This window comes from Astyanax mexicanus, chromosome 6 (assembly GCF_023375975.1).
Source record: "Astyanax mexicanus isolate ESR-SI-001 chromosome 6, AstMex3_surface, whole genome shotgun sequence".
Lineage (NCBI taxonomy): Eukaryota > Metazoa > Chordata > Actinopteri > Characiformes > Acestrorhamphidae > Astyanax > Astyanax mexicanus.
Genome location: NC_064413.1, coordinates 17,721,583 through 17,747,122, shown reverse-complemented (window position 1 = coordinate 17,747,122; position 25,540 = coordinate 17,721,583). Strand labels below are relative to the sequence as shown.

Genomic DNA, 25,540 nt, shown 5'->3' with positions numbered 1-25,540 from the left:
ATTATGAAATGACTGAGTTAAGTTAAGTGTCCATCTCAGTCTTGTGACCTCAATATCATTAAGCCACTCTGGGAAGATTGCAGGTGCACAATTCATGCAAGACAGCCCAGGAATTTACAGGAACTGGAGGCTTTTTGCCAAGAAGAATGGGCAGCTTTCTCATTAAAAGAAAATAAAGAGCCTCATCCAAAACTACCATAAAATACTTTAAGCTGTCATTGATGTTAGATGGGGGGATTACACAATATTAGGTGTTAACTTTGTAAATGTGAATTTTTGATCAGTATCTTTTGAATGTTTTTAGTTGTCTTTATGATGTAAAAAGATAAAAAACACAGTTGTTTGAAAAAAAGGACTGCACCCAACCGCTAAACATGAGTGGAAAAAAAAATTCTCTAAAAAAGGCCAAGAAGGCTAAGATTCTGCTTGGGTATGTAAACTTTTGAGCACAACTGTATTCCCTTTCAATGAGAAATGAGGTTTATTGTACTAACAGAAAATGTGCAATATGCATTAAACCAAAATTTGACCGGTGCAAAAGTATGGGCACCCTTATCATTTTATTGATTTGAGTACTCCTAACTACTTTTTACTGACTTACTGAAGCACAAAATTGGTTTGGTAACCTCTTTGAGCTTTGAACTTCATAGCCAGGTGTATCCAATCATGAGAAAAGGTATTTAAGGTGGCCAATTGCAAGTTGAATCTTCTCTGAAGAGTGGCATCATGGGCTCATCAAAACAACTCTCAAATGATCTAAAAACAAAGATTGTTCAACATAGTTGTTCAGGGGAAGGATACAAAAGTTGTCTCAGAGATTTAACCTGTCAGTTTTCACTGTGAGGAACATAGTAAGGAAATGGAAGACCACAGGGACAGTTCTTGTTAAGCCCAGAAGTGGCAGGCCAAGAAAAATATCAGAAAGGCAGAGAAGAAGAATGGTGAGAACAGTCAAGGACAATCCACAGACCACCTCCAAAGAGCTGCAGCATCATTTTGCTGCAGATAGTGTCACTGTGCATCGGTCAACAATACAGCGCACTTTGGAGAGTGATGCGAAAGAAGCCATTTCTGCAAGCACGCCACAAACAGAGTCGCCTGAGGTATGCTTTTGGTTTAATGCATATTGCACATTTTCTGTTAGTACAATAAACCTCATTTCAATCCTGAAATATTACTGTGTCCATCAGTTATTAGATTTATCAAACTGAAATGGCTGTTGCAAACACCCAAATATTTAGAACTAAAAATGATTAAGATTAATAGGGGTGCCCAAACTTTTTCATATAACTGTGGCTGGCGAATAAATTATTCCATACTTTTTGGCCACATGTCACAATAGATTTTAAAATGTCAGTTAGTGGTTTGTAAAGCTGTTATCAGTTCTCTGAAGCTCCGTGAAGGTTCAGAGGTTTAACAGTTCTCCTGGTTGTGTTGTGTGGTTAACAAATTGTGCCCAACTCCTGGTAAAATGAGCCGTGAATTTATGAGAGTGAATAACTGCCGCCCATGAATAAACCATGACGACTGGGGTAAAAATAGTCCCTAATATCTGCCAGAGGGGGTTCTTATTATGATATCTTGGACATATTTAAATATTGATGTGCTGAAGTGAATAATCTTGATCAGTGTTCAAATGAGCTTAATGATATTTGCACCACATGTGTTTTTTTATGTGTGTGTATATATTCTGCTCCTGCATTATTGGAATGAGAGATGATAATAAGAGCTTCATTGGGACAAAAATCAAATACACTAATAATTGACGAGAAAATAAAGCATTTGAATGAGCTTTATCATATTTTTCTCTCTGGTTGTTCTACTGATTTATCTGTAACATTGCAGGCTAACAGAAGATTGCTGGCTTAATTTAATGATATACTGTTTAATATGTATCTACTCAGTATTATTCTGCTAGTAACTCAGGGATATACAGGCAGGTGACGGATGATTGGATAATGAGGGGAGAACAGTGATGTCAGAGCCCTTTTAAACACACATATAAAAATGAAAGATGCTATGAAGGGTCCTTTGAGTGATGGGCTTCATTACTGGGGCATGGATGGTAAGAGCTTCTCTGAAAGACTATAATAACATCTGCATTTAGATCTGTGTGTGTCAGGGTTAAATTACTGGTCCAATAATTACAGATATAAAAGTAAGAAATTAGTTTAATAAAGTAGGGATGTTTGTTCATAATGATAACCCGACATTACAAAAAAATAAGAAGATGAGGCCTAACAAGACAGACATGGGCCAAGCAGAGACATAGGCGAGACAAAACAATAAGGATAAGTGGGTAAACAGACAGAGATTGGTAATATGCTAGCAAAACACTGGAGAGAATGCTCAGTGTGCTGCTATGAAGGGTTAGTCTAGTCAGGTCATTTTTATATATACAACAGTTAGTTCCGACCTCACAATCTGAGAAGTGTTCTAGCCGTGCTGATATACGTGATAACATCTCAGCCTTCTCACACTAAACTTGTATCACTCCGCCGACGCGTTGCCGAGTAACGGCGTATATACACAGGACAGTTTTGAACCACCGGCACCAGCAGCAGCGTTAGCTTAGCACAGGTTAGCGCTCAGCCGCGGCACGCTCGTCTCTTGTGGAAAAAAAAGGGAAAGAAAATCACTCGGCTAATGCCGCCTGACAGTCAGAAAGCTAACCAGCCAGGCTAGGCTAAACTAAGTTAATACTGAGCCAAAGCAAGCTACGCTAACCTGACCACAGTCCAGCCAGCTAGCTAAAACCAACCAGACCCAGCAAAACAAATAGAAATGCTCAAAAATGCGTTATTTCACAGTCCTAATGTTACCATCTTCGCTTATTCCCAATTTTGCTTTCAAGCTAACTTTTGAACCGAACACTGTTTTGTAGTTAATTTTCAGTTCTGTTAACTTACAGTTGTTGTGGAACTACTTTTTGGCGGAAGGCACAATCCATATTAAAGCATATTCATTCTGAATTTCTTTGATTCATTTTCTTTATTCATTTTGTAAAAAAAAAAAAAAAAAAGTTGTATAAAAGCAATAGAACACTCGAGGTTGTGTGTTATCACGAATAACAAGACGGCTGTGATGTTATTCGTGATAACACACTCCCTCTCGTGTTCTATTGCTTAATTATATACTCGCACATTTAAAAGACAACAAGTGCTGTACCATAGTGCTGTACAATAAGATCATACACCACAATTTAAAATAACACACAAAAAAAACTAGGCATTAAAGAGATGGGAGAACAGTAAAAATACTAGCAATAAAAACAATCATATGAAAGGACCTGATGACAAGACAGAGCAGACCAAGACAAAACAGACAACTAACAGTACTATCTGCTAAGGGCTCAAATGCCTGAGAGAACAAATGTTCTTTTTTAAATTGGACTTAAAAATATCCACTGTGGCTTCAAAAAAGCTACAAAAAGGCCAGTTCACCTTTAAATTTTAGCTGAGAGTGAGGAATATCTAAACACAAATCAATTAAAGCATGGATGCTTTTGAGCTTAGCTCAATGTTTACAAACTTAAAATAAAGGTTGGCAATACTTCGCAAAGTAATGTACAAACTGAAGGGATATGTATATAAAGAGTAAAAATAGGATAGATTGCAAACAAATTCAAATTATCCAGTACTCAGGTAATAACAAATATGAGAACTGTTCATGTTCATGTTTACAAATGAAAAAAAGAAAAACACATGATTCTTATAAATTCATGATAAGCAGTATCAGTATATTATGTATTATTTGGTTTTGTACGTTTTAAAGGGAAACAAGAAAAGGAGTACCTTGCTAATTAATATATAGGTAGTTTGAGGAACTTAGGGTTAAAGGGTAACTAAACACACTGATTTTAGTTGACTCCACCCTCAGCTAAAATAAAAAAAAAATGCTAATAAAAAGGGAGCCATTGGTCACTGGGTGATGTATGGGTTTAGGGGTGGGGCAAAGAGAGAGCTGATTGGGCTGAGCAGTGTGAGCAGAGGTGAGACACAGATGGTTGGATGTCACTAGGGGGCGGTATTAATGATTGACTAATTTGCATATTGCAAGTGTCCACGTACCAAACATATTTCTGCTATTAATTAAAAAAAATATGCTTTAGGGTTTAGTGCCTCTTTAAAGCTTGTTGACAGGCAAATGTAAAAGCTTTATAAAAAACCCTCGTTACCTGACCCTAGGTGTTTCTTGTTTCCTGTCTACTTCCATATGTATATATAGCCCTGTCGTTTCTGTGTTCCCTTGTTGGTTCTTGTACGTCTTTACGTCTGCTAGGTTTTTTCTTAGTTTCTAGTCTCAGTGTATTTTTTTGTTTCACTGTTGTTTTGTTTATCTCATTTTAATTTCTAGTTTGTTGTCTGTTTTCTGTTTATTCAATTTAAATACTTGCATTTGCTCTCCTTGTACTCCATGTACACCTCCTGACATATACAGTCAGTGAGTTTAAATGGTTCTGAGCAACTTGAAAATCAAATCTTTCCCAATGTCATTAGTAAGCAGTATACAGCTTTTCTCATTACCAATTGTTCTGCTGCTCTGAAAAGGTCTTTCTGAAAGTAACAAATAAGCACATGCTGATTGAGGCATTAATGTGCTCATTAATTTGTGGATGTTTATTAAAATAAATGTTCGTGGCTAGAAATACACCCCCCTTTGTTTCTCTTAAAGTCATCCGTCAGTGCTCGCGGAAGAAAAGTGAAGCAGCTACTGGAGGAGCACAAGCCATTATTCAGCTTCTCTCTCATTACGTTGCACATTTTAAGGCCAAACTAATGTTGGCAGGCAGGATTCAAGGTCAGATTTGCATAGGCTGCGGATCATCAGGCATGATCACCCTGCTCTGCTGGTGAAATATGTTCTGCTCAAAGCAAACAACAACACTACATATCTGCTTATGCAAAACAAAAGTCCAATAAGTCCATGCCCTGCATGTCTAATTGAACATTCAGAGTCATGCCTCTATATCGTGCCTCTACTTTTCTGGAGCTTTTCTTAAGGCTTTAAAGGCTTTACTTTTATCAGGATGCAGTAAACTGCTGCAGATCCTGATGCTGGAATGCTATATGCCTCACTATCAAAGCTTGTGATTAAATATGGTGACCTTAAACCTGAACCCCTTTAAAGGCCTTGGCACGTATACGGGCTACAAGTGAAGGTGATACAAAACCCTTTTATGCTGCAGTAAAATAAGTGAGGGATTTGGAGATTCCTACAGGACAAGCTTGGAGAAGCTGCCTGTTCACTCTCTACTCCACTTAATAATATTAAATCAGTTACAGGAATAAAACAAAAGTCTGCATGTTTGAAAATAGGCAGAAACTAGACCACGACAACAATATGAAAGGAGGACATGTAATTTTTTATTTGTATTCATCAAACTATTTAAATATTTTAAAAAATCGTGAAAGTTCGTGAAAGCGCTAATTTTATGATTTTATTTTATTTTATTGGCTGCTTAATGTAATTTATTATATTTTGTTGCAGTTGCAGATTTGCCTTAAATACTTCTTTATATATTTTTTGTATTACAATTACAGTTTTTTATCAAACATGTAACCTTTATATGTAATGCTCGAATAGAAATCCTTAATACAGAACATTGATTAAAATGATGGCCTGATTAAGTATAAAGATACTACAAAGAATAAACATCGGTTCCATAAAAAAAAAATGTTTAACCCTCCTGTTATGTTCTGGGTCAATTTGACCCATTTTTAAGTTTAAAGATCAAGGAATAATAGTTTTAATTTTTCTTTTTCGTTATGAAATTTCTTCTGCTTGCCTTAATTATTGTAATCAACATATCATATTAAAATGGTTCAGTTACTGAATTTACTAATTTATTAGAAGGAATGTCTGGACACTGTTGGACTTATAGGGGTAGTTTTCCAGGCAGGGTTTAATGATTTTAAGGCCTAGTGTTGAACTGCACAGCTGTCACACCTGACACCTGCATCTGTGTCTACCCATTGTATCCCAGCTCCAGACACCATTGCCCAGAATGTGTTGACCTGCTCCCCTCACTATATATCAGTGTTGTGCCAGTTCACAGCTTTTCTGGACTAGTTCAAGTTCAGTTCATACATGCTCAAAGTTTAGTCCATTTTACTTTTTTGTGAGATATTCAAATAAATACTTTTTTTCACACTACAAGCTAGAAATCACTATACGTTCTTTAAAATGTGACACAGCAATTGTGGGTTTCTTACCAGGTGATGAAAATGTTCATAAGGAGAATCGATGTCTGTCTCCGTGCATCACTTCCACTAGCCATTTTCTTTTATTGCAGCGCTTTCTCTCACTCTCGTCATTGGTCTCTCTCTCTCTCTCTCTCTCTCTCTCTCTCTCACTCTATCTCGGCCTCGCGCTCCGAGCTCCCCGCTTTCCGCGTCGTTGCTCCTCTCTCTCTCGCCCTCGCGCTCCGAGCTCCCCGCTTTCCGCGTCGTTGCTCCTCTCTCTCTCGCCCTCGCGCTCCGCGCTCTCCGCATTGTTGCTCCTCTCTCTCTCTCTCTCTCTCTCTTTCTTGCCCTCGCGCTCTCCGTGTCGTTGCTCCTCTCTCTCTCTCTCTCTTTCTTGCTCTCGCGCTCTCTGTGTCGTTGCTCCGTGCTCTCCGCGTCGTTGCCAGTATGTTACTAACTAGCCAACGTTCATTTACAGTGATGTCTGCCGTTCATGACACATACTGTGAACTAATTTTCGTTCAAGTTCTTTATTAAAAAATGCGCTGCGTTCAGTTCAACGAAGAAATGAACGCGTTCTTTTGAACTCGTTCACGCACAACACTGCTATATATATATATATACATTTATATAACACTGCTATATATATATATATATATATATATATATATATATATATATATAGCAGTGTTATACCAAACCAGATCTAATGCTCGGCTAGGAGTGAGTAAAGTGCAGGGATATATATATCCCTGCACTTTACTCACTCTAGCCGAGCATTAGATCTGGTTTGGTTTGTCTACACAAAGTATTTATCTTGCCTGTTTGTATTGTTTAATCTGTGTTTGACACATTTTTGTATATGGATTGACTTAAAATTCATCCAAAAACTTCTTTGCCCTCTGTGTTTATTTTCTGGGTTTGACCTGTTTTGCCTAGCATTTTGAATGAAATTAGTTTCTATAAATAAGGAAAATATAGTCTATAACAAAGCTTGATCCTATTCTGGGAATCACATTGTGTAGAATTTGCCAGTATATACTAGTAATAAGAATAATTGTAGGCAGTGGTGGATTAATGGTTAGAGCTGAGGGTTATTGATGATACACAGAGCTGTATGTTTAATACCCAGGTCTATCAAGCTGCCTGAGCAAGTTTTCTGAACCCTACCACTGTGTGAGCACTGTAGTGATGACCGCCCACTGCCCAGGGCACACGCACTCACCATATGTCCCAGTCTGTGTATGAGGATGTATGTGCATGTTCACGGCATGGATGGATTAAAGGTTGAGGCCACGTTCCATCTGTGTTCAACCCACATATGGTGAATGAGGAACTGTGGCATATATAATAGCATGACTTATGAAGATGTGAGTGCAGAACACATGCACATAAAAAAATGGACAAATTGTGTCTACAGTTTCAATATTTTGTTTAACTTGTCTTGAGGAATTTCCACTGAAGTTGGATCAGCCTGTCATTTGATTTTCCACTTTGATTTTGAGTATGATTCCAAATCCATGTTTTATGTTATTTTGTTCTCAACACATTCCACTATGTATTAAAGCAGCACTAGGTAGGATTTTCTTGATTAAAGAAGTAAAATTACAGCTTAAAACTCACTGCAGCGATCAATTAGGGTGTAATAGGAGGAATAGCGGTGCTCTCGTTTCTGTGCCGGGGTCCTATAAGCTCAAACCAGACTCTAAGTTTTCCGAGGCGGCCGCGACCAACGCTCGCGAGAACTGCGACCTGCTTTCCAACCTTTAGTTCTAACAGTTCTACAAGGACTACTGGTTTGTTCTTTACAAACTAACATACAGACACTCTGGCAGAAGCTGGAAAGAGACCGAATATATCTGTGAAAGCCAGAAAACGAGAAAGAGAATCTAATCTGCCTGAAACATTTATTACACTCTACAACTGTAGGAGGAGCCCATGAGCACAAAATCTCAATCCTACCTAGTGGAGCTTTAAATAAAGATTTTCCACTTTAGTGTTCCCTTTGTATTTTGAGGAGATTATTTTGATACGATTCCACATTTTATTTGGGATATCTGGTTACACTCTTAGCTGGTACCTTATGTAATGTTATTAGCTCAAGTTACAATGATTTGTCTCTTTCTCTTATGTAGTTCCTGGGCATGAGGGGCACCTTGTGTTTGGCCATGTGAGGGACAAGTCCTGTGTCTTCATGCAGGGGAGATTTCATCTATACGAAGGTTACTCGCTGTGCAGGGTAAGTACAAGTTCAACTGCACTATGCAACTTTGGTGAGGTGAACGCAACACTGTTTCTTTCATGTTCAATGACATTTCTAAAATTTCTCAGCTTGTCCAAAAATGCATGTGCAAAGCATGTTCTTAAGGGGTAGTTCTCACACAATGTTTTTTTTTTTTTTCAAATATTACAATTAATGTGAAATTGTAAATGTAAACATTGTAAAATCAGGTCTGGTTATTTAAATATTTGCTCTATATGGTTATGTATGGTTTTATTGATACAGCTCTGGAACAAATAAGAAACCACTTAAAAAAAAATAATAGTTTTGCTAATTTTACTGTTTATAGACATATGTTTGTACTGTCAATATGTAAATATTGTCATATAGAGCATTTATTTGTAGAAAATGAGAAATAGTCAAAACAATGAAAAAGATGCAAAGAAAACAAGTTTATATACAATTAGAAACAACAACAAAACGAATGTGTGTAGTACTTGGCATGCTCTCCACCAGTCTTACACACTGATTTTGGGTGAATCTATGTCACTACTGGTGCAAAAATTACAGCAGTTCAGCTTTGTTTAATCCATCTTCCTCCTGATTATATTCCAGAGGTTTTCAGTGGGGTTCAAAATAAAAGCATTCAAACTAATAACACCATATAAAAGGAAACTTCTTTATGCTTTAATTGTGTTTCAGAGTAATGCAGTATAAATACTTTGTCTCCTTACTTAAGTAGAAATTTTGGTTATCTATACTTCAGCTGACTTTTTACTCCTTACATTATTACACAATAATCTGAGCTTTCTACTCATAATATTTAAAAAAATAGCATCACTACTCCTATTTCATTTCAGCTTGTTTGCATTCCAGCTTCTCATTTTTAAATCAGATGAATGTCTCACATCTGTATAGAGTGAATTTAATGGTTGGATTAGATGTATAAACATATTGCATTCTAAAACCCTATTGGTTTATACTGTGATCCATCACATCTGCACATGTCACGCCCCCCTTCCCCCCCCCACACACACACACAAAAGCAAGAACATAGCAGACGTAGGTAGTCTAGTATGAAGATGATCTGTGCAAAGATTTAAGAGAACTCGAATCAAATGTCCCAACTAAGCTTCTTTTTTTTAAATATATTTACATTGTACTAAACTATATTAATTTTCAATGGCAATATATGCAGCTAAAACAGGGAGCCTAGTTCATCCCACATTTTTTTTTATATTTTAATATTACATTATAGTCATTATAGCTTTTAGAAAAATGTTTTTTATTTTTATTTTTATACTTTAAGTAATTTTAAAAAACAGTACTTGAACAAAAGCTTGAATTTGTACTTCAACTTCTATAGAAAGTATTTTAAAGCCTACTATCTTTACTTCTACCCAAATGGTAAATGTAAATACATTTGACACCTACTTTTTTGTGTTTAGGACTTTCCTCTCGTTAATAATGGTTATGTGTAAAACTCTCTGAGGAATCTCTTTTTTTCTCATGCTGGGGTTCGCCTGGTAATGAAAAAAGAAAAGGGATTGTGCTTATTTTTGTAAGCTATTGGCTCTGGATGCTCTCTGTGACTCCACAAGGACATGTGAACTCATGGAAAACTACTCCAATCTGTAAAACAGAGTGGAGCTGGCGCCTCCTGTATGCCTCATTAACTTTATCTGTCACAATCAGAAACCACAGTGCATAAATATAGAGACTCCAATCTGGGCCTGCTGATGCTGCAGAGAAATGAACTCTACTCCTTTAGGCACTGGTGTGCGCATGCACGAGGTGGGAAAGCAAATGTGAACATTAAGCGCAAAATATCAAATTAGCAGGAAGTCCAATTACTGAGTACATTTAGTAGATGCAGTTTTTTTGCATTTTTATATTGTAATATATTTTTATCTTTGTAATAATTATGTAGATATGAGGAACAAATACCAACATACTATAGGTAATTAATTTGGGCAACAAGACACTACAACTACAATTACAGCTCTGGAAAAAATGAAGAGACCACTTTAGTTTCTGAATCAGTTTCTCTGATTTTGCTATTTATAGGTATTTGTTTGAGGAAAAATTGTTGTTTTATTCTATAAACTACAGACAATATTTATCCCAAATTCCAAATAAAAATATTGTAATTTTGAGCATTTTTTTTGGAGAAAATGAGAAAGAAATTTGTGAAAGAAATTTTCATTATTTTCCTCAAATAATGGAAAGAAAACAAGTTCATATTCACAAAGTTTTAAGAGTTCAGAAATCAATATTTGGTGGAATAACCCTGTTTTTAATTACAATTTTCATGCATTTTGGCATGTTCTCCTCCACCAGTCTTACACACTGCTTTTGAATAACTTTATGCCACTCCTGGTGCAAAAATGTAAGTAGTCCAGCTTGGTTTGATGGCTTGTGATCATCTATGTTCCTCTTGATTATATTCCAGAGGTTTTTAATTTGGTAAAATTTTTACCTTAAAATAGCAGCTTCAAGGCCATAGCGATCCACCAAACCCTGAGCTATAATAGGGAGGACAGCATTTGCGAATGTCACTTTTGCTCATTTTTTACTGTGTTGATCTGAAGGTGGGGTGGGGTGACACCCTGTATTGGAAGGTGGGGTTATTGAGTGGAACTGTAGAGACATTGGTTGCAAGGTGAAATATATGATTGTCTTCACTTTCTATTCCTTCCTTTGCCAATTTTGCCCCTCCCCCCCATTTTATGTCCCTACAACATACCTTTATAACTCATCCTACTTAAAATGACAAACATTTGATCCGGACAAAAAATAAATAAATGTGTTGTATGAATCTGGTTATGAATGTGTGTTGTGAAATATGTTAATAATGTTTAAATTATGTCCATTACACAATTAAATTAAAGTAAATTTAGTGTGTGATTATGTATAATTGTTAAAGCAGTTGTTTAAGTTTAATTTTAGTTTAACTGGCAAAACCCTGATATAAATCTCTGTTTTAACTGAGAATATCCATATTTTGTACATACTGCATTTGTCTCAATCAGGATATCAGCATAATTTCTTTTTTTAGGATGGCATACCCTGTGTCACCTGAGAAAGGAGAAGTGAAATTTACACATGTCAGTCCGGGGGAATCATTTATCTGTCGCACAAAGTGCCAAGGATGCGCTTTTCATTAAATTGCTGAGGAATCTACATCCTGCAGCAGTGCACAAGAACTGCCAGAGTAATTGGACCTCTGACAACATGACACAGTGCATTACAATCAGACGTCACAGCCGCCGCACACCTCCAAAGGCGGGCAGAAACGCTTCACTCCTAATGGAAAGCTGAGGCATTAAATCCATCAGTCGCCTGTCTTGTCCACTATCTGCTTTTCAAGAGGCCGTTTTGGTAAATACCTTTCACCTGAAGCGTTTTACCTGGAGTGGTATTAGATGGCATAGTACTGAGGAGAGTGGCTCCAAACTTTCATCAGGGCTTTAGAGTTAAGACTGAAGACATTAAGATACAATTTCTTCATCAAGTTAAAAACCCAGAGGACATAGGAGAAGAACATTTGCACTGAACAGAAGCAAAGCATGACAGCAAGCAATACCTCATAATACACCCAACAGCTCCCAGCATCTGTGGCTAAATAGTCTAACTGACTATTCATGCACCACTTGCTAATAAGACTAGATTTACACAACACTCTCACAAATGTGTGAGAAGCTCACGAGAAGTTGTAGGGCATTTTATTCACTTACATCAGAACATTGGGTTTCTTATTTAAAATATATAGTCTCCCGGCTGGAGCTAAGTTTTTTTATCTACTAATTGTGGCTATTTTGATTGGAACTGACAGAAAGGCTACAGTAACATTTATACCAACTCTGTATAACTATATAACAGAAAAGCATCTCCGAATTCAAAACATATTAATCCTTATTAATTCATTATTAATTAGTAATCCACATCAGGTTCTACTTCTGTCAGCCAAGAACAGAAAGCTGGGGCTGCAGAGGGCAAATACTCAGCCAAAAGGAAAAGTTGTACAATTGGTATTTAAATTTACACTTACATTTAAGACATTAAGCAGACACCCTTATTCAAAGCAACTTACTAAAGTGCTTCATAGTTTACTTTAAAAAATATTCTTAGCTAGTTTGCAGAAGCTAGAAGCTGGAGGAGCATTAGCATTAGCCAATATCCACGCTTAGCGCTAGCTCTTTTGCTATTCAGAGATGACTGTGCTTGTTTACTGTGTTAAAACAAGTAACATGGGACGAACCGCTAGCTAATATCACCCTGGCTTACCATAAGACTCAGGGTTCCTCAGTGTAGAGCTGTCGGGCGGCATTTACTAGCGCTAACCGTGGTTAACCGCTAATGCTAATGCAGCTGTACCCAGTCTTAGTGGAAATCTGAATATCTAAGCTGACTGTAAATAAATGGAAGCGCTTTACTCACCCAAATAAACCGTTTTCAGGAGAGAAATTTGTGTAGATTAATACTCATTTTACTTTAAAAGAAAATGTTTTTTTGTTTTTGAGAATTACAGTTTTGCTCGCTTAGCTTTACTATGCTCAGTTACCCCCACTACCACCCAGCGACGAGACATGCTGAATTAGAAGAGAAACATGACAACACCCCTGTTCCTTACTAATGTCACATGATGTGCCTTATAATTCAGTGCACCTTGTAGTGTGAAAAAAATAAATAAATAATAATAATATATATATATATATATATATATATATATAATTATTTATTTTTTTTAGCTACACATAGAGAAGTAGTGTGTTACACATGTGTAACACAACATGACAGTATATGTGTCTTCAACAGAGGTGGAAAAAGTACAGAAAAATTGTAATTAAGTAAGTACTTTGCTAAAATTCTACTCAAGTACTAATTATTTGATGTAAAAAGTACAACAAATCATATATTAAATTGTTTTGAATGAAGGTTATGGTCATATATAAACTATATTTTTACAGTTTTACAGGTCATTGTTATATTTAAACTTGCCATTGCTATGCTTTACCTGCTATTTAAATGTTTGTTTTTTTTTAACATTCAAGCAGATTGTTTAATGATAAAAAAAAATTACCACCACATGCTTTCACAGGTTTGCTGTGGAAGTTTTGAAAGCTGACAGCTCTGTGCGGCGGGACAGGCACATTTTGTATTGCATGAGGAAGTTATTGCCCCGTTATTCCATGCGCGAGCATTCGTGCGCCGGCGCATCCATGCCAATTATTGTTTTTTTTAATTCAGACAATTGTTTTTTTTTATCAGCATTTAATTTTTTCTCAGTAACGTGGAGTTTTCCAATGTAGCAAAGTAGATTACTTGTGTCAAAATGTACTTGAGTAAAAACTACTTAAAATTTTTTAATTACTCATAAAATCTACTCAATTACAGTAACTTGAGTAAATGTAATTCATTACTTTTCACCTCTGGTCTTCAAAGTAAGCACTTGATGGATGAGCATTGTCCTGTTGGAATAGCACACTGGAGGCGCCACAAAGCATGACATCATGCCTACTGGATGGAGACTTCATGACAGTCTGGCATGACAATCCACCAAGTTCTATTCCAGTTGGTCGATTCCTTCTGGGTGCAAGTAGCAATACAAGTAGAAAATCCAGTAGAAAATCCATCTGAGGTGCAAGAGGACCTGAAATCAATTTTGCTAAAAATATGTCAGAATGTAATACAACTAATAATAACTAATATGAGATATACAGAGTGTAATACCTCAGATTTGATCGGTAAATGCTCTGAACCTGTTTTCGCTTTCTTCAGTTTGTTCTAAGAACAGTTTATTACAGCCAGTGTCTAGTCCACAAGGACCTGAATCCTGATATCATTCTACATTTATTAGACACCATCTAATTCTACTTTGCTGCACTTCAGTGAATGAATGATCAGACTGTAGAATATTCCTAACAGGCTCATTTACTTTGAGCATTTCTGTAATTCAGCAGCTGAACTCCGAGTGTACGAGTTGGCTTGTGACTGTGATTAAAAACCAGGGTTATTCCACCAAATATTGATTTCTGAACTCTAACAACTTAAAACTGTATGAACATGAAATTTTCTTTCCATTGTTTTAAGGTGAGAAAGTTCTGCATCTATTTTGTTATTTCAGCCATGTCTCATTTTCTACAAATAAATGCTCTAAATGACAATATTTCTTCTGGGAATTTGGGAAAAATGTTGTTTGTAGTTTATAGAACAAAACAACTATGTTTATTATACTCAAACATATACCTATAAATATACCAATAAATCAAAGAAAGTGATTCAGAAACTGAAGTGTTCTTTAAAGAGTTTATATATATATAGTTCAGTTCAGCGAGTCTTCAGCACAGCACGCACGGCAACAGATATGCTTCTCCCCCGTGTCCCACCAGCCAGTTAACATACACATCAAGTAAAATCCTACCGTTTGCCCTCTAAGCCCAACGTGAAATGTCTCAAAAAAAAAGTAAAATGTCTCATACAGCACCAAACTACTATGTATTTTATCAGTTGGTGGTGTGACATTTTTCCATTGAAAAAAAAAGTCAAATTTCATTCAACATGTGCGTGTAATTTTTTTTTTATAATGAAGTGTCCATGTGCGCTAAAAAGTGCCCTTTTTCCCCCTGAGCCCCCCAAAATGTCTGTGCACGCCACTGTCGAGCAGATTCCGGGAGATTTAGGAAGTCTGTCCTATACTGTAAAGTACTGCACAATGTGTTTTCCATTCAGAAGAGACTATTTCGAACTGTAGCCTGTGTGTTTACTGAGTTAAAACAAGCAACATGGGACAAATCGCTAGCTAATATCACCCTGGCTAGCTGAAAGACTCAGTGTTTCTTAGTGTAGCGTTGTTAGGCAGCATTTACTAGCAGTTAACCACTAATGCTAATGCTGCTGCACCCAGCCTTAGTGGAGATCTGGAAGTCTAAGCTAAATGTAAATGTGTAAGACTTTTATTAAACAGAATAATTTCTCATAGAAATGTTCTCAGCTGAATATTACAGCATTTACTCATCAGTAATATGTTGACCATCTGAGCACACAGTCAGAGGACAGTTCTCCTGAGAAAGTGTTATTGATATAGTATCATATATAAACACATTTATTCCAGTTGCAGAGAATGAGGTGGTTTATTTATTTCCAGCAACATGCACAGGAAGGATCAGCAGGGTCAGTGTGAGCCGCATGGCTGGTGATTGTGATGTCAAGGAGAGTTTCTGGTCTGTGGCTGTGTGTGCTGTAATTTGGAGTGTATTGATTTGGAGTGGACTTTGTGAAAGCGCTGGTTCTCCTGCGTGACCTGCCAGAGCACAGAGCTGTAATAGCACTGCTGCTGCTGCTGCTGCTGCTGCTCCACCCCACTCAGCCTCATCAGCTGCACCCGCCACCCTGACACACACACACACACACACACACACCGCCACAGCCCTACTGAGCTGTGCTCTACTGAGCTTACTACTCCATTACTCCATCTCTCAGACTCTTTCTCTCTCTCTTTTATTCTTTATATCTTTATCTCTCTCTGTCTCTCTTTCCTTTCTCTCTCTCTCATCACTCATTTACCCTCTCTCTGTCCCTCACTATCACTCTACCCATCTTGATCTTTTTCCTTCTCTCTCTTTCTCTTGTCCGTCTTCCTTTTCTCTCTCTCTCTCTGTCCCTCTTGCCTTCTGACCCTCCTTATCCCTCTACCTCTCTTTATCGTTTGCTTTTGTTCTTTCTCTCTCTCTCTCTCTTTCTTTCTGTCGCTCTTGCCTTCTGTCCCTCCTTATCCCTCTAACTCTCTTTCTCTTTTTTCCCTCCCTTCTCTCTCTTTCTCTCTCTCTCTGCTTTGATCTTTATATCTTTACCCATCCTTCTATCTATTTTTTTTTCTGTGTATTAATTGTATATCTCTGCCCCTATATATTTCTCTTTTGTCACTCTCCCTCTATCCCCGTTTTTTCTCTGTGTCCCTCACTATACCTCTGTGTCCCTTTCTCCCTCACCCTTCTCTCTTTCCCTTTTTATCTCTCTCTCTCTCTCTTTATTTCTCTCCCCCTCTCTTCTTTGATCTTTATATCTATACCCATTCTTCTACGTCTCTTTATTTTTTCTGTTTATTTATTGTCAATCTCTGCCCTTCCGTATTCCTCTTTTGTCTGTCATTCTCTTTATTTTTCTCTCTCTCTCCCTCTATCCCCGTTTTCTCTCCCTCTCTGTCCCTCTGTGTCTCTTTATCTTTCTTCTTCTCCCCTGCTGTCATATTCTTTCTCTCACTCTCTCTCCCTCTCTTTCCATTGATTTTGATATCTTTACCCATCCTTCTACCTCTCTTTATTTTTTGCATTTATTTCGTGTTCTATCTCTGCCCCTCTGTATCCTTCTTTTGTCTGTCTCTCCCTTTCTCTCTCTCTCTCTCTCTCTCTCAGTGTCTCTTGTCATCTGTTCCTTCCTATCCCTCTATCTCTCTTTTGTCCCTACCCATTTTTCTTTATTTATCTCTGTCTTGATTTCTATGCTTGTATCTCTCTTTATCTTTCTCCTTCTGTCTGTCCATATTACTCTCTCTCTTTATCTCTTTTACCTTCTGTCCCTCCCGGTTCCTCTATTTAACTTTGTCCCTCTGTCCCTCTCTCCTTCTGTCTGTCCATATCATTGTCTCTATCTTTATCTCTGTCACTCTCACCTTCTGTCCCCTCCCATCCCTCTCTTTCTCTTTCTCACTCTCTGTGCCTCCCTATTGCTCCATCTATCTTTATCTTTATCTCTCTCTGTCACCCTCTCCTTCAGTCTGTCTCTCTCTCTTTTTCTCTTTATCTCTTTCTCATTCTCCCTTCTCTCTTTCTCTCTTTATTTTTTGTTTCTCCCCCTCTTTATTCCACAATCTGTTTCATTGCTTAGTCTCTTCTCCTTCCTTGTATTTCTCTATTTTTGTCTTTTATTCTGTCTCTCTGTTTCTATCTTTGTATTTCTCTTCATCACTCTCTATTTATCTCTCATTCTGTCTCTTTCTCTATTTCTATCCTTGTATTTCTCTTCATTACTCTCTTTGTCCTTTTCTCTCCCTGTCCCTCTCTCCTTCTCTCCCTCCCTATATCTCTGTCTTTTGTCCCTATCCTTTTTCTTTATTTCTCTCTGTCCCTTCCTATTCTTCTATCTTTATATTTGTATCCTTTTGTTTCTGTTTGCCTCTCTCTTTCACTCCTTCTGTCTTTCCCTATCCCTCCTTTTCTCTCTCTCTGTCTCTCCTCCTCTCCTTCTGTCCCCCCTGCTCTCTCTCTCTCTCTCTCTCTCTCTCTCTCTCTTTATTGCTCTCTTTATTGTCCCTTCCCTCTCACTCAGTCTCAAACTTTTTGTTTTAATCTCTCCTATTCTTTCTCTCTTTATCTCTCTCTCCTTCTGTCTGTCCCTTTCATTCCCTCTCTCTTTATCTCTGTCACTCTCTTCTTCTGTCCCTCCCCATTGCTCTCTTTTGCTTTATCTCTCTCCCTGTCCATCTTACCCTTTATCACTTTCCCCCATGTCCCTCCCTATCTCCCTCACTCTCTTTATTGTTCTCTCTCTATGTTTTTCTCATATCTTTATCTCTCTCTTTTTTCACTCCTCTTTCTCTTCGTCCCTTGTTTTTTTTTCTCTGTACTTAACAAAACCTTCCAACCCAAAGCTTATATTAACCATTTACCCCTTGTAGGAGAAACTGATTATTCTTTTTTTATACTTTAAAAACTGATTTTAAATAAAAAGTAAAATATGTTTTATTTAGCCTTTATTCAGATTTATCTAATTTACATAGCCAGAACGTCTTTTTGTCAAAATGTAAAAAGGGCAAAAATGGGTCGTCAACAAGGGTAAAGACATGGACTGTTCTGCATGAGAGCAATCAAACTTAAACTGGTAGCAAAAATGTCACTCTTCACTTGTCATTCTTTCATATTTAGACTATATATTGAATATTATGCTCAGGTAAATCACTTTAAATCAGAATGAACTCTTGCTGCACTAAACTACTGCAGAAGAACTCCACCAGTCTGAGCTGCAGTTTATAACTACACAATTTTCACTGCAGAGATGAGGACCAGTATGGAAGAAAAGCTTCTGGCAACGTAATTTGGGAAGAAGCCAAGAAATGTATATATTCAACCCCACGTGCCTGTGTGAGTGTGTGTGTGTTTGTGTATGTGCACTTTCAGAATAAAAGGCTCCAGATGCTGCACTTTATTAATTCCACCTCTCTACACTCACTATACATTATTTTAGCTCCACTGATTATATTATAGTACTTTGTAGTTCTATGTTATAGAATGTAGTCCTTTTGTTCATCTTCATACTTCATTATCCTCCTTACTTCAATAGTCAGGACCTGATGAAGCTCTTCATCATTGAGCGAATCAAGTGATCAAGATGATCTCATAAGAAGAAAACACTGTAAGCCTGGATAAGCTGAAGTTACGTAAATTAGTAATTTATTTAAAACTTTAAAAAAAAAACTTTATTTAAAAAATTTATTTGAGGACTGGTTGCATTAAGATTTTTAAGCAATATTTTATTGATTTTTATTTTTTGTTTCCGTTTTTTTCCACACTACAAGTTGGACTTAAAATCCTTTACTATTTCCAAAAATCGACAGTGTGCCTTATAATCCGGTGCACCTTATGTATAAATTTTGTAAATAAAAGGTTGTGAAGAGCAGTAAAGCCTCTGCTGAAGTACAGCGTTATACAGGAGATTCAGTTTAGCTCTCCAGGAGTATTAGCATTAGCCACTAACCACACTAAGCGCTAGCTCTTTCGCCTTTCAGAGGTGAGTATATCAGACTGCAGCCTGCATGTTTACCATGTTAAAACAAGCTACGTGGGACAAACCGCTAGCTAATATTGCCCTGGCTTACCGGAGCACTCAGAGTTCCTCAGTTCCATGAATTTAACCAGTCAGGTTGTAAGGAGCAGTAAAGCCACTTCCCTGAAGTACAGAATTATACAGGCGTTTCAGTTTAGTTCTCTAGCAATATTAGCATTAGCTGCTAACTACGCTAAGTGCTAGCTCTTTTCCTGTTTAAAGAGTATTACCGGCATGTAGCCTGAAATATGGAACTCTAAGTTACTATAAATAAACTATAAAAAACCCAAATAAACAGTTTTCAGGAGAGAAGTCTGTGGAGATTAATATCCAGTGCTTGATTGACTTTAAAAGTAAATGTTTATTAAAGAATTACAGTTTTGTTTACTTAACTTAGCTTCGCTTTACAGCTATGCCGCCCAGCGTTAGAAGTTTGAGTTAGAAGGAAAACATGGCGACACCCCGGTTCCTAACAAGTGGCACTTAATGTGCCTTATAATCCAGTGCGCCTTATGTATGAAAAAAGACCAGAAAATAGACATTTATTGATAGTGCGCCTTATAATCTGGTGCACCTTCCAGTGCATATATATAAACTGTTTTGCATAATAATTATATGTTGAATGTTACAGTCAGGTAAATAAAATAGATAGTTAGATTTCATTTCATTTAAGTAAAATACAAATTTGAAACACAATACTTTTGTAATAGTGAAACAGTAGAAAACAAAAAAAGATTAAAAAAAAAACAGTAGGGCACACAGCTAACACAGGGTCAGCAGTTTAGAAAATGATGCTTGTTCTTACAGCCTAAACATAGAGGCCAGACAGTTAATCATAATATATATGATCTATAAGCTGATTTAACTCAGAGCTCTCAGTTTGAATGTATATGTGCCCACAATTGTTCAATTGATATAAAACGGTTGAGTAATATTTTGAAATATCCTATTTTACATTGAAAAGACTTAACTAGTTGGAGTTCACTAATTGTGGGTTTACAGTGCACACTGCCCTGCCTTTCACTTTAAGATCATTCCTCTGCATTCTGTAAAAACTACATTACACAGTATCGTACTTTTACTTTCAGAACTTGAGTAGAATATTTAAAAATTACTTGCAATACTTAAGTACAAAAATATTAAATAATTTAGTACACTTTAACTTCTACTCTAGTCACTTTTTTGATAAGCCCTTAAGTACTTTTACTCAACTCTGGGTTTCTAGTACTTATTAAATCTCTGGTGAGGGACAGAAGTTCACAGGCTGGTCACAGGATACCTGCTCAGGTCACAATTCTTGCTCTGTGGTGGTCCTTTGGGGTCCAGACCATTGAAGAACAGGGTGAAAGGGGGCTAGTAAAGACAGTATGCAAAGAAACAGATGGACAAGAGTGGTCCTATGTGATCAGTGGAGCTGATAAAATTGACAATGAGGGTAGAAACAAGGAAGACGTGTTAATGTAATGGTTAATTGGAGTATTTTATATACAGTTTTTTTATTCACAGTTGTCTCACATAATCATTTAATTGATCATTTTTTCTGTGTATTATATGCAAAGATACTAATCAGGTAATATATATATTATTTCAGCAGAATCTGATCACAGTACAGGCAGGGAGGTTCTTTACTGTGCAGAATAAGTGATTGTGTGTACTGTATATTCTCTCCAGGTCACGTTCCCTGTGCGGATCTTCAAGCTGATGGGAGTGGAGACGATTATAGTAACGAATGCCTCAGGAGGCCTCTGTCAGGACTTCAAAGTGGGAGACATTATGATCATCAAGGACCACATTAACTTGCCTGGTTTTGCTGGACAGCATCCACTGTGTGGGCCCAATGATGAACGGTAAGAACAGCGCTAGAGACAGGGAGCTAATTGAGGAAGCGCTAAGTGCTAATATGTACTGTATCTTAATGAGGGTAGTTTAGGGTATACAGCATTTATTGTCCATCATTCTCATCACAGCCTTATAGTAGAATTTAAAGGTTTCAACACACATTCTCATTAATATTTGTTATTTGTGTCACCGGGGAAAGGACGCACACCAAATGACAAAATAAGTTTTTCTGTGGGTATTTTATTCTGATTTTATTGTAAAAATAAAAATGAATACACTGTAAAAAAAAAAAAAAAAAAAAAACCTAACTAAGAACACAGCACAGTATTTGGTAGTGGCACTCAATTTACAGAAAATAGATAAATAACATTAATACCACCTTAATACCATTAACAGAGCTCTTTTTATATTTGTTTTTAAGCTCACCTCGATTTACTCAGCTTTACTCAACAAGACTTGAGCATTTCATCAAGAGAACTTGGATAAACAGCTTCTGTAACCCAGAAAAATACAAGGCTTGAACACGAGGAGCACACTACCCCATTAAAACAATGCCATCTGCCCGCATCTGGTTATGATTCATCCAAAATACATGTTTAGAAAGGCAACATAGGCATCTACTACTGTTATAGGCCAACTAAACCTTATATTGTTCAGTATTTCCTGATTTTTACCTTATATTTCATAAGGATGGCTCTGGATGGATCCTAAAATGGAGCACCACCATTCACTGCAGCTTGAGCCTCCTTCTCTACCATGCTCTTAGCTCCTCCCTTTCCTCTCTCAGGGTGACAACACTTCTGATTGTGTTTCTTAAAGTTACAGACACACATTTTAAAGGTGTATTCTCAATTCACCACCTGGCTACATTTGTTTGTATTATCTACTACATTATATATTTATTTTCAAGAGTAACTAAATCCCCTGATTTTAACTGACTCCACCCTCAGCTCATTTTTTTTAAGAATTATTGGACACTTTCTCTAAATCCTATAAACTTATTTTTACTTCTCAAATATCACTGTGTTTATCTGCTATATGATACATTTAACTGAAATTGCTGATCTGAACAACCAATTATTTCTAAAGGAAAATCCTGAAAATTATCAGGGTTGCCCAAACTTTTTCATACCACTGTAGCACTGCAACCTGTCACTTGCTTCTGGGTGCTTTTATTTTGACAATGAGTGTATATATATTAAATAGAAAAATGAATCATTCTTTACTGCCTCAGCTTTGGAATCCGGTTCCCCTGCATGTCAGATGCTTACAGTAAAGACCTGAGGAAGCTCACCCTGGACATCAGCTCTGAGCTTGGCTACTCCAACTTTGTGCGAGAGGGTGTTTACTGCATGGTCAGTGGACCCAACTTCGAGACCATTGCTGAAGCACGAATGCTACATATTCTGGGCAGCGATTCTGTAGGTAAGGAAAAATCACCTGCTTATGCATTCCACACACACACACACACACACACACACACACTGTCCAGCACACATAAGTGTCTCCAGGGGAAGGTCATTCTGTTAAATGTTCACATGCAGTGCAAAGTTCTTGCCCTTCCACACTGTAATTAGCCCTTATGAATATGTATTCTCCTTACTAAATAATGTAGCCAGTCATAGATCAGTCATGAGATCTCCTAAAAGGGCTCATACAGCAACAACGGCCCAGTATACTGTACAGCACAATTTAGAAACTATGTTCTAAAATTTGGAAGTAAATATTAAGTTTAAGAGCAATGTTAAAATGTTAAAAAATACTGTTCTAAAATGCTGGATCATAATATCATAAATTTGAAAGCACTGTTCAGGAAACCTAGACACAATTATAGAAGAATGAAAATGAGAAATCGAGAAGTACTAAATGATAGATTGATAGAAAGACTGTTTTCATTTGGAAGCAATCTTCAAAAAACACAATGCACTAATCAAAACCTGAGATGCACAAAATTTAAGAACAACAAAAAAATACTGAATGCTGTTTAATTACTGTTTAAATTTTAAAAAGTATAAAACAAAATGGGAGCTATGTTTAAAGCACTGTGTTTGGAAGCTCTGTTGGAAATAATATGGGAACAAAAGATATAGAAACACTGTTTTCCTTTTAAGGAATTGCACATTTTAAAGTACTGTAAATTTGGTAGTACTGTTAGTGTAGCACACTTGGAAGTATTTGGAAGTAATAATAAATTATTTGAAAGCAATGTTTAAAAAATGAAAAATTCTGCTCAAAAATTCAGTAGTACTTTTTTACAAATTTGGAAACGTTTATCAGAAAAGCAGCTATGAAATTATTAATAAGAAAAAACACACTGTCCAGAAATGTTTATTTCAATATTAAAATCAAATAAATATTGTATCCATCTAATTTGGTATGATATAAAATCCTGAGCAACACTGAGCAAGATTATTTAGTTAGACCAACTTTAAACAAGAAACTTAATAAAGGTTTTTTAACAGTGTACTTGCTTATAAAATATATATATAAACTATAAATAGGGCAGGTATTTCACATTTTCTAACTAATCTGTTTTCATATGGTAAATTCTAATACAGTCTCAAACTCTTTTATGCAGAAATAATTGTACAAATATTTAAAGAAAAATATATTTTTCTAACCAAATGTTATTTGTTGAAAAGTAATGGGACAGTCCCCGTAGTTTAACAGATCAGTGTACCTGTAGAAACCCTGTACTGACGGCTAGATGTTCAGCAGGGAGTTAGTCCTCAAGATTAAGAATTAAAAATGCGGAGCAGTGCGTCTCACTGCGATTACTGATGCAGGGCAGGTTCCTGTTGGGTAATTCACCATGAAGGTAATTGGTGTTTAATTAAGTGTGTCTGTGCCTCCCCTGCCCCTCCGTCCTCCTCTTGTCACCCCTGCAGGGATGAGCACGGTCCCCGAGGTGACGGTGGCCAAGCACTGCGGCCTGCGTGTCCTCGGCCTCTCGCTCATCACCAACAAAGTGTCTCTGGACTACAGCCGCGAGGAGAAGGTCAATCACGAGGAGGTGCTGCACATCAGCAAGATGAGGGCCGAGATGTTACAGAAGGTGCTCTACACCTTCATCACTCGCTCCCACCAAGAGGAGGCCATCAACAGCAGCTAGACCTGCTCTATCCGCTGTGTGTGGACTGATGAGATTATGAAGATACTAAAAAAGAGACTTTCATCGTCCAGTTAAATTTGATCCTTTAAATAAACCATACAGCATATTTTCAGGTGTGAACTCATAGACAACACGTGCAAATTATTGTACATATTAATCTACAAATTATATGTTGGGACATCACAGAGGAAAATATAATACAGCCATGCTACATGCTTGTTTGGCAACTTTATCTAATTTTATCTTAACAGTAGTCCTTGCCCATCGGTGAAGATCTTATGTACCCTCCACCCCAACACCAAAAGGCTGAATAATGTTTCATCAGTGTAATTGGTAGATTATTATAAACAGGTTAAAAAGAATTGCCTGGCTTTTGTTCAGGATGGGGTCTGATATTGTAAATAAAACTTTGGAATGATTCTCATATTTCCAGTGAGCATTTTAACTGAAGCATTTAACCTAACTGAAATTCTGTACATTCAGAGATTCATGACTTCATGCAAGTTGAACATAAAGAAAATGAAAGTATCATATAAAAAGGAAACCCTCTTTTTACACACATTGTTTATTTCTTGTTTATGAACGATTTCATCCAGTTAGCGCTGTTTCTTTAAATAAACCATGCGCCATGTTTAAGTCATATACAACATGTGCAAATTACTGTACATATCAATCTACAATCTATATTCTATTATATTTTGGGGCATCATCGGGGAAAATGTAATGCAGCCACACTAGGTGCCCATTTGGCAAGAAAGACCATCAACAAAGAGTAGTCCTTGTCCACCAGTAAAGACCTTATTCACCTTCAACTCACCCAACACCAAGAGAGTGAATGACACTCCACCAGTGGAACACTACAACTAAATCCCACTAATCTAAAGTAACAAATATTACACACTTATAAACATACCCCCTCCCCAAATAACCCCAAGCAAAGAGCATGCTGGGAGCAAAGTAAAACCAGGAGGCAATTGTGAAAAGTGAATTCACAAGTAAAAAAAAATTCACATTGTTGTTTCAACAGTATGGATTTTACTGTGTATATGATCTGAATGCAGGTTCTAGATGTAGAAGATTACTTAATATTAGATTATCTAAATTGCAAAGAATGTAATTAGCTTTACTTCATATGTTAATAAGACAAAGGGCCTTATGGTACACCCTGTGCAAGACCTGTCCCAATGCTCTTTACTATCTTACACCCCGTCAACTGTCTATTTTCATGGCGTGCTCACAAATCATCAAAATAGCATTAAATAGAGTTTAGGAATAAATCTACACTGATGGGCGTGGTGGTGTGGAAGTGAGCTGTGCTCAGGTACATTTTAAGCGTGTTGCTATTTTGGCAGCCGAAAACAC

The 25,540-nt window shown here is 37.0% G+C and overlaps 1 protein-coding gene across 1 annotated transcript in view; it reads left to right on the top strand.

Annotated features, from left to right (window-relative positions):
* Positions 1-24,604, top strand: part of pnp4b (purine nucleoside phosphorylase 4b) — a 30,184-nt gene extending 5,580 nt beyond the window's left edge. Inside the window, exons 3-6 of the mRNA XM_049480573.1 lie at positions 8,321-8,424; positions 20,899-21,074; positions 22,301-22,491; positions 23,955-24,604. Coding sequence (XP_049336530.1) covers positions 8,321-8,424; positions 20,899-21,074; positions 22,301-22,491; positions 23,955-24,178 — 695 coding nt within the window. The 3' untranslated portion in view covers positions 24,179-24,604. The remainder of the gene's footprint in view (positions 1-8,320; positions 8,425-20,898; positions 21,075-22,300; positions 22,492-23,954) is intronic.
* Positions 24,605-25,540: the final 936 nt, after the last annotated feature.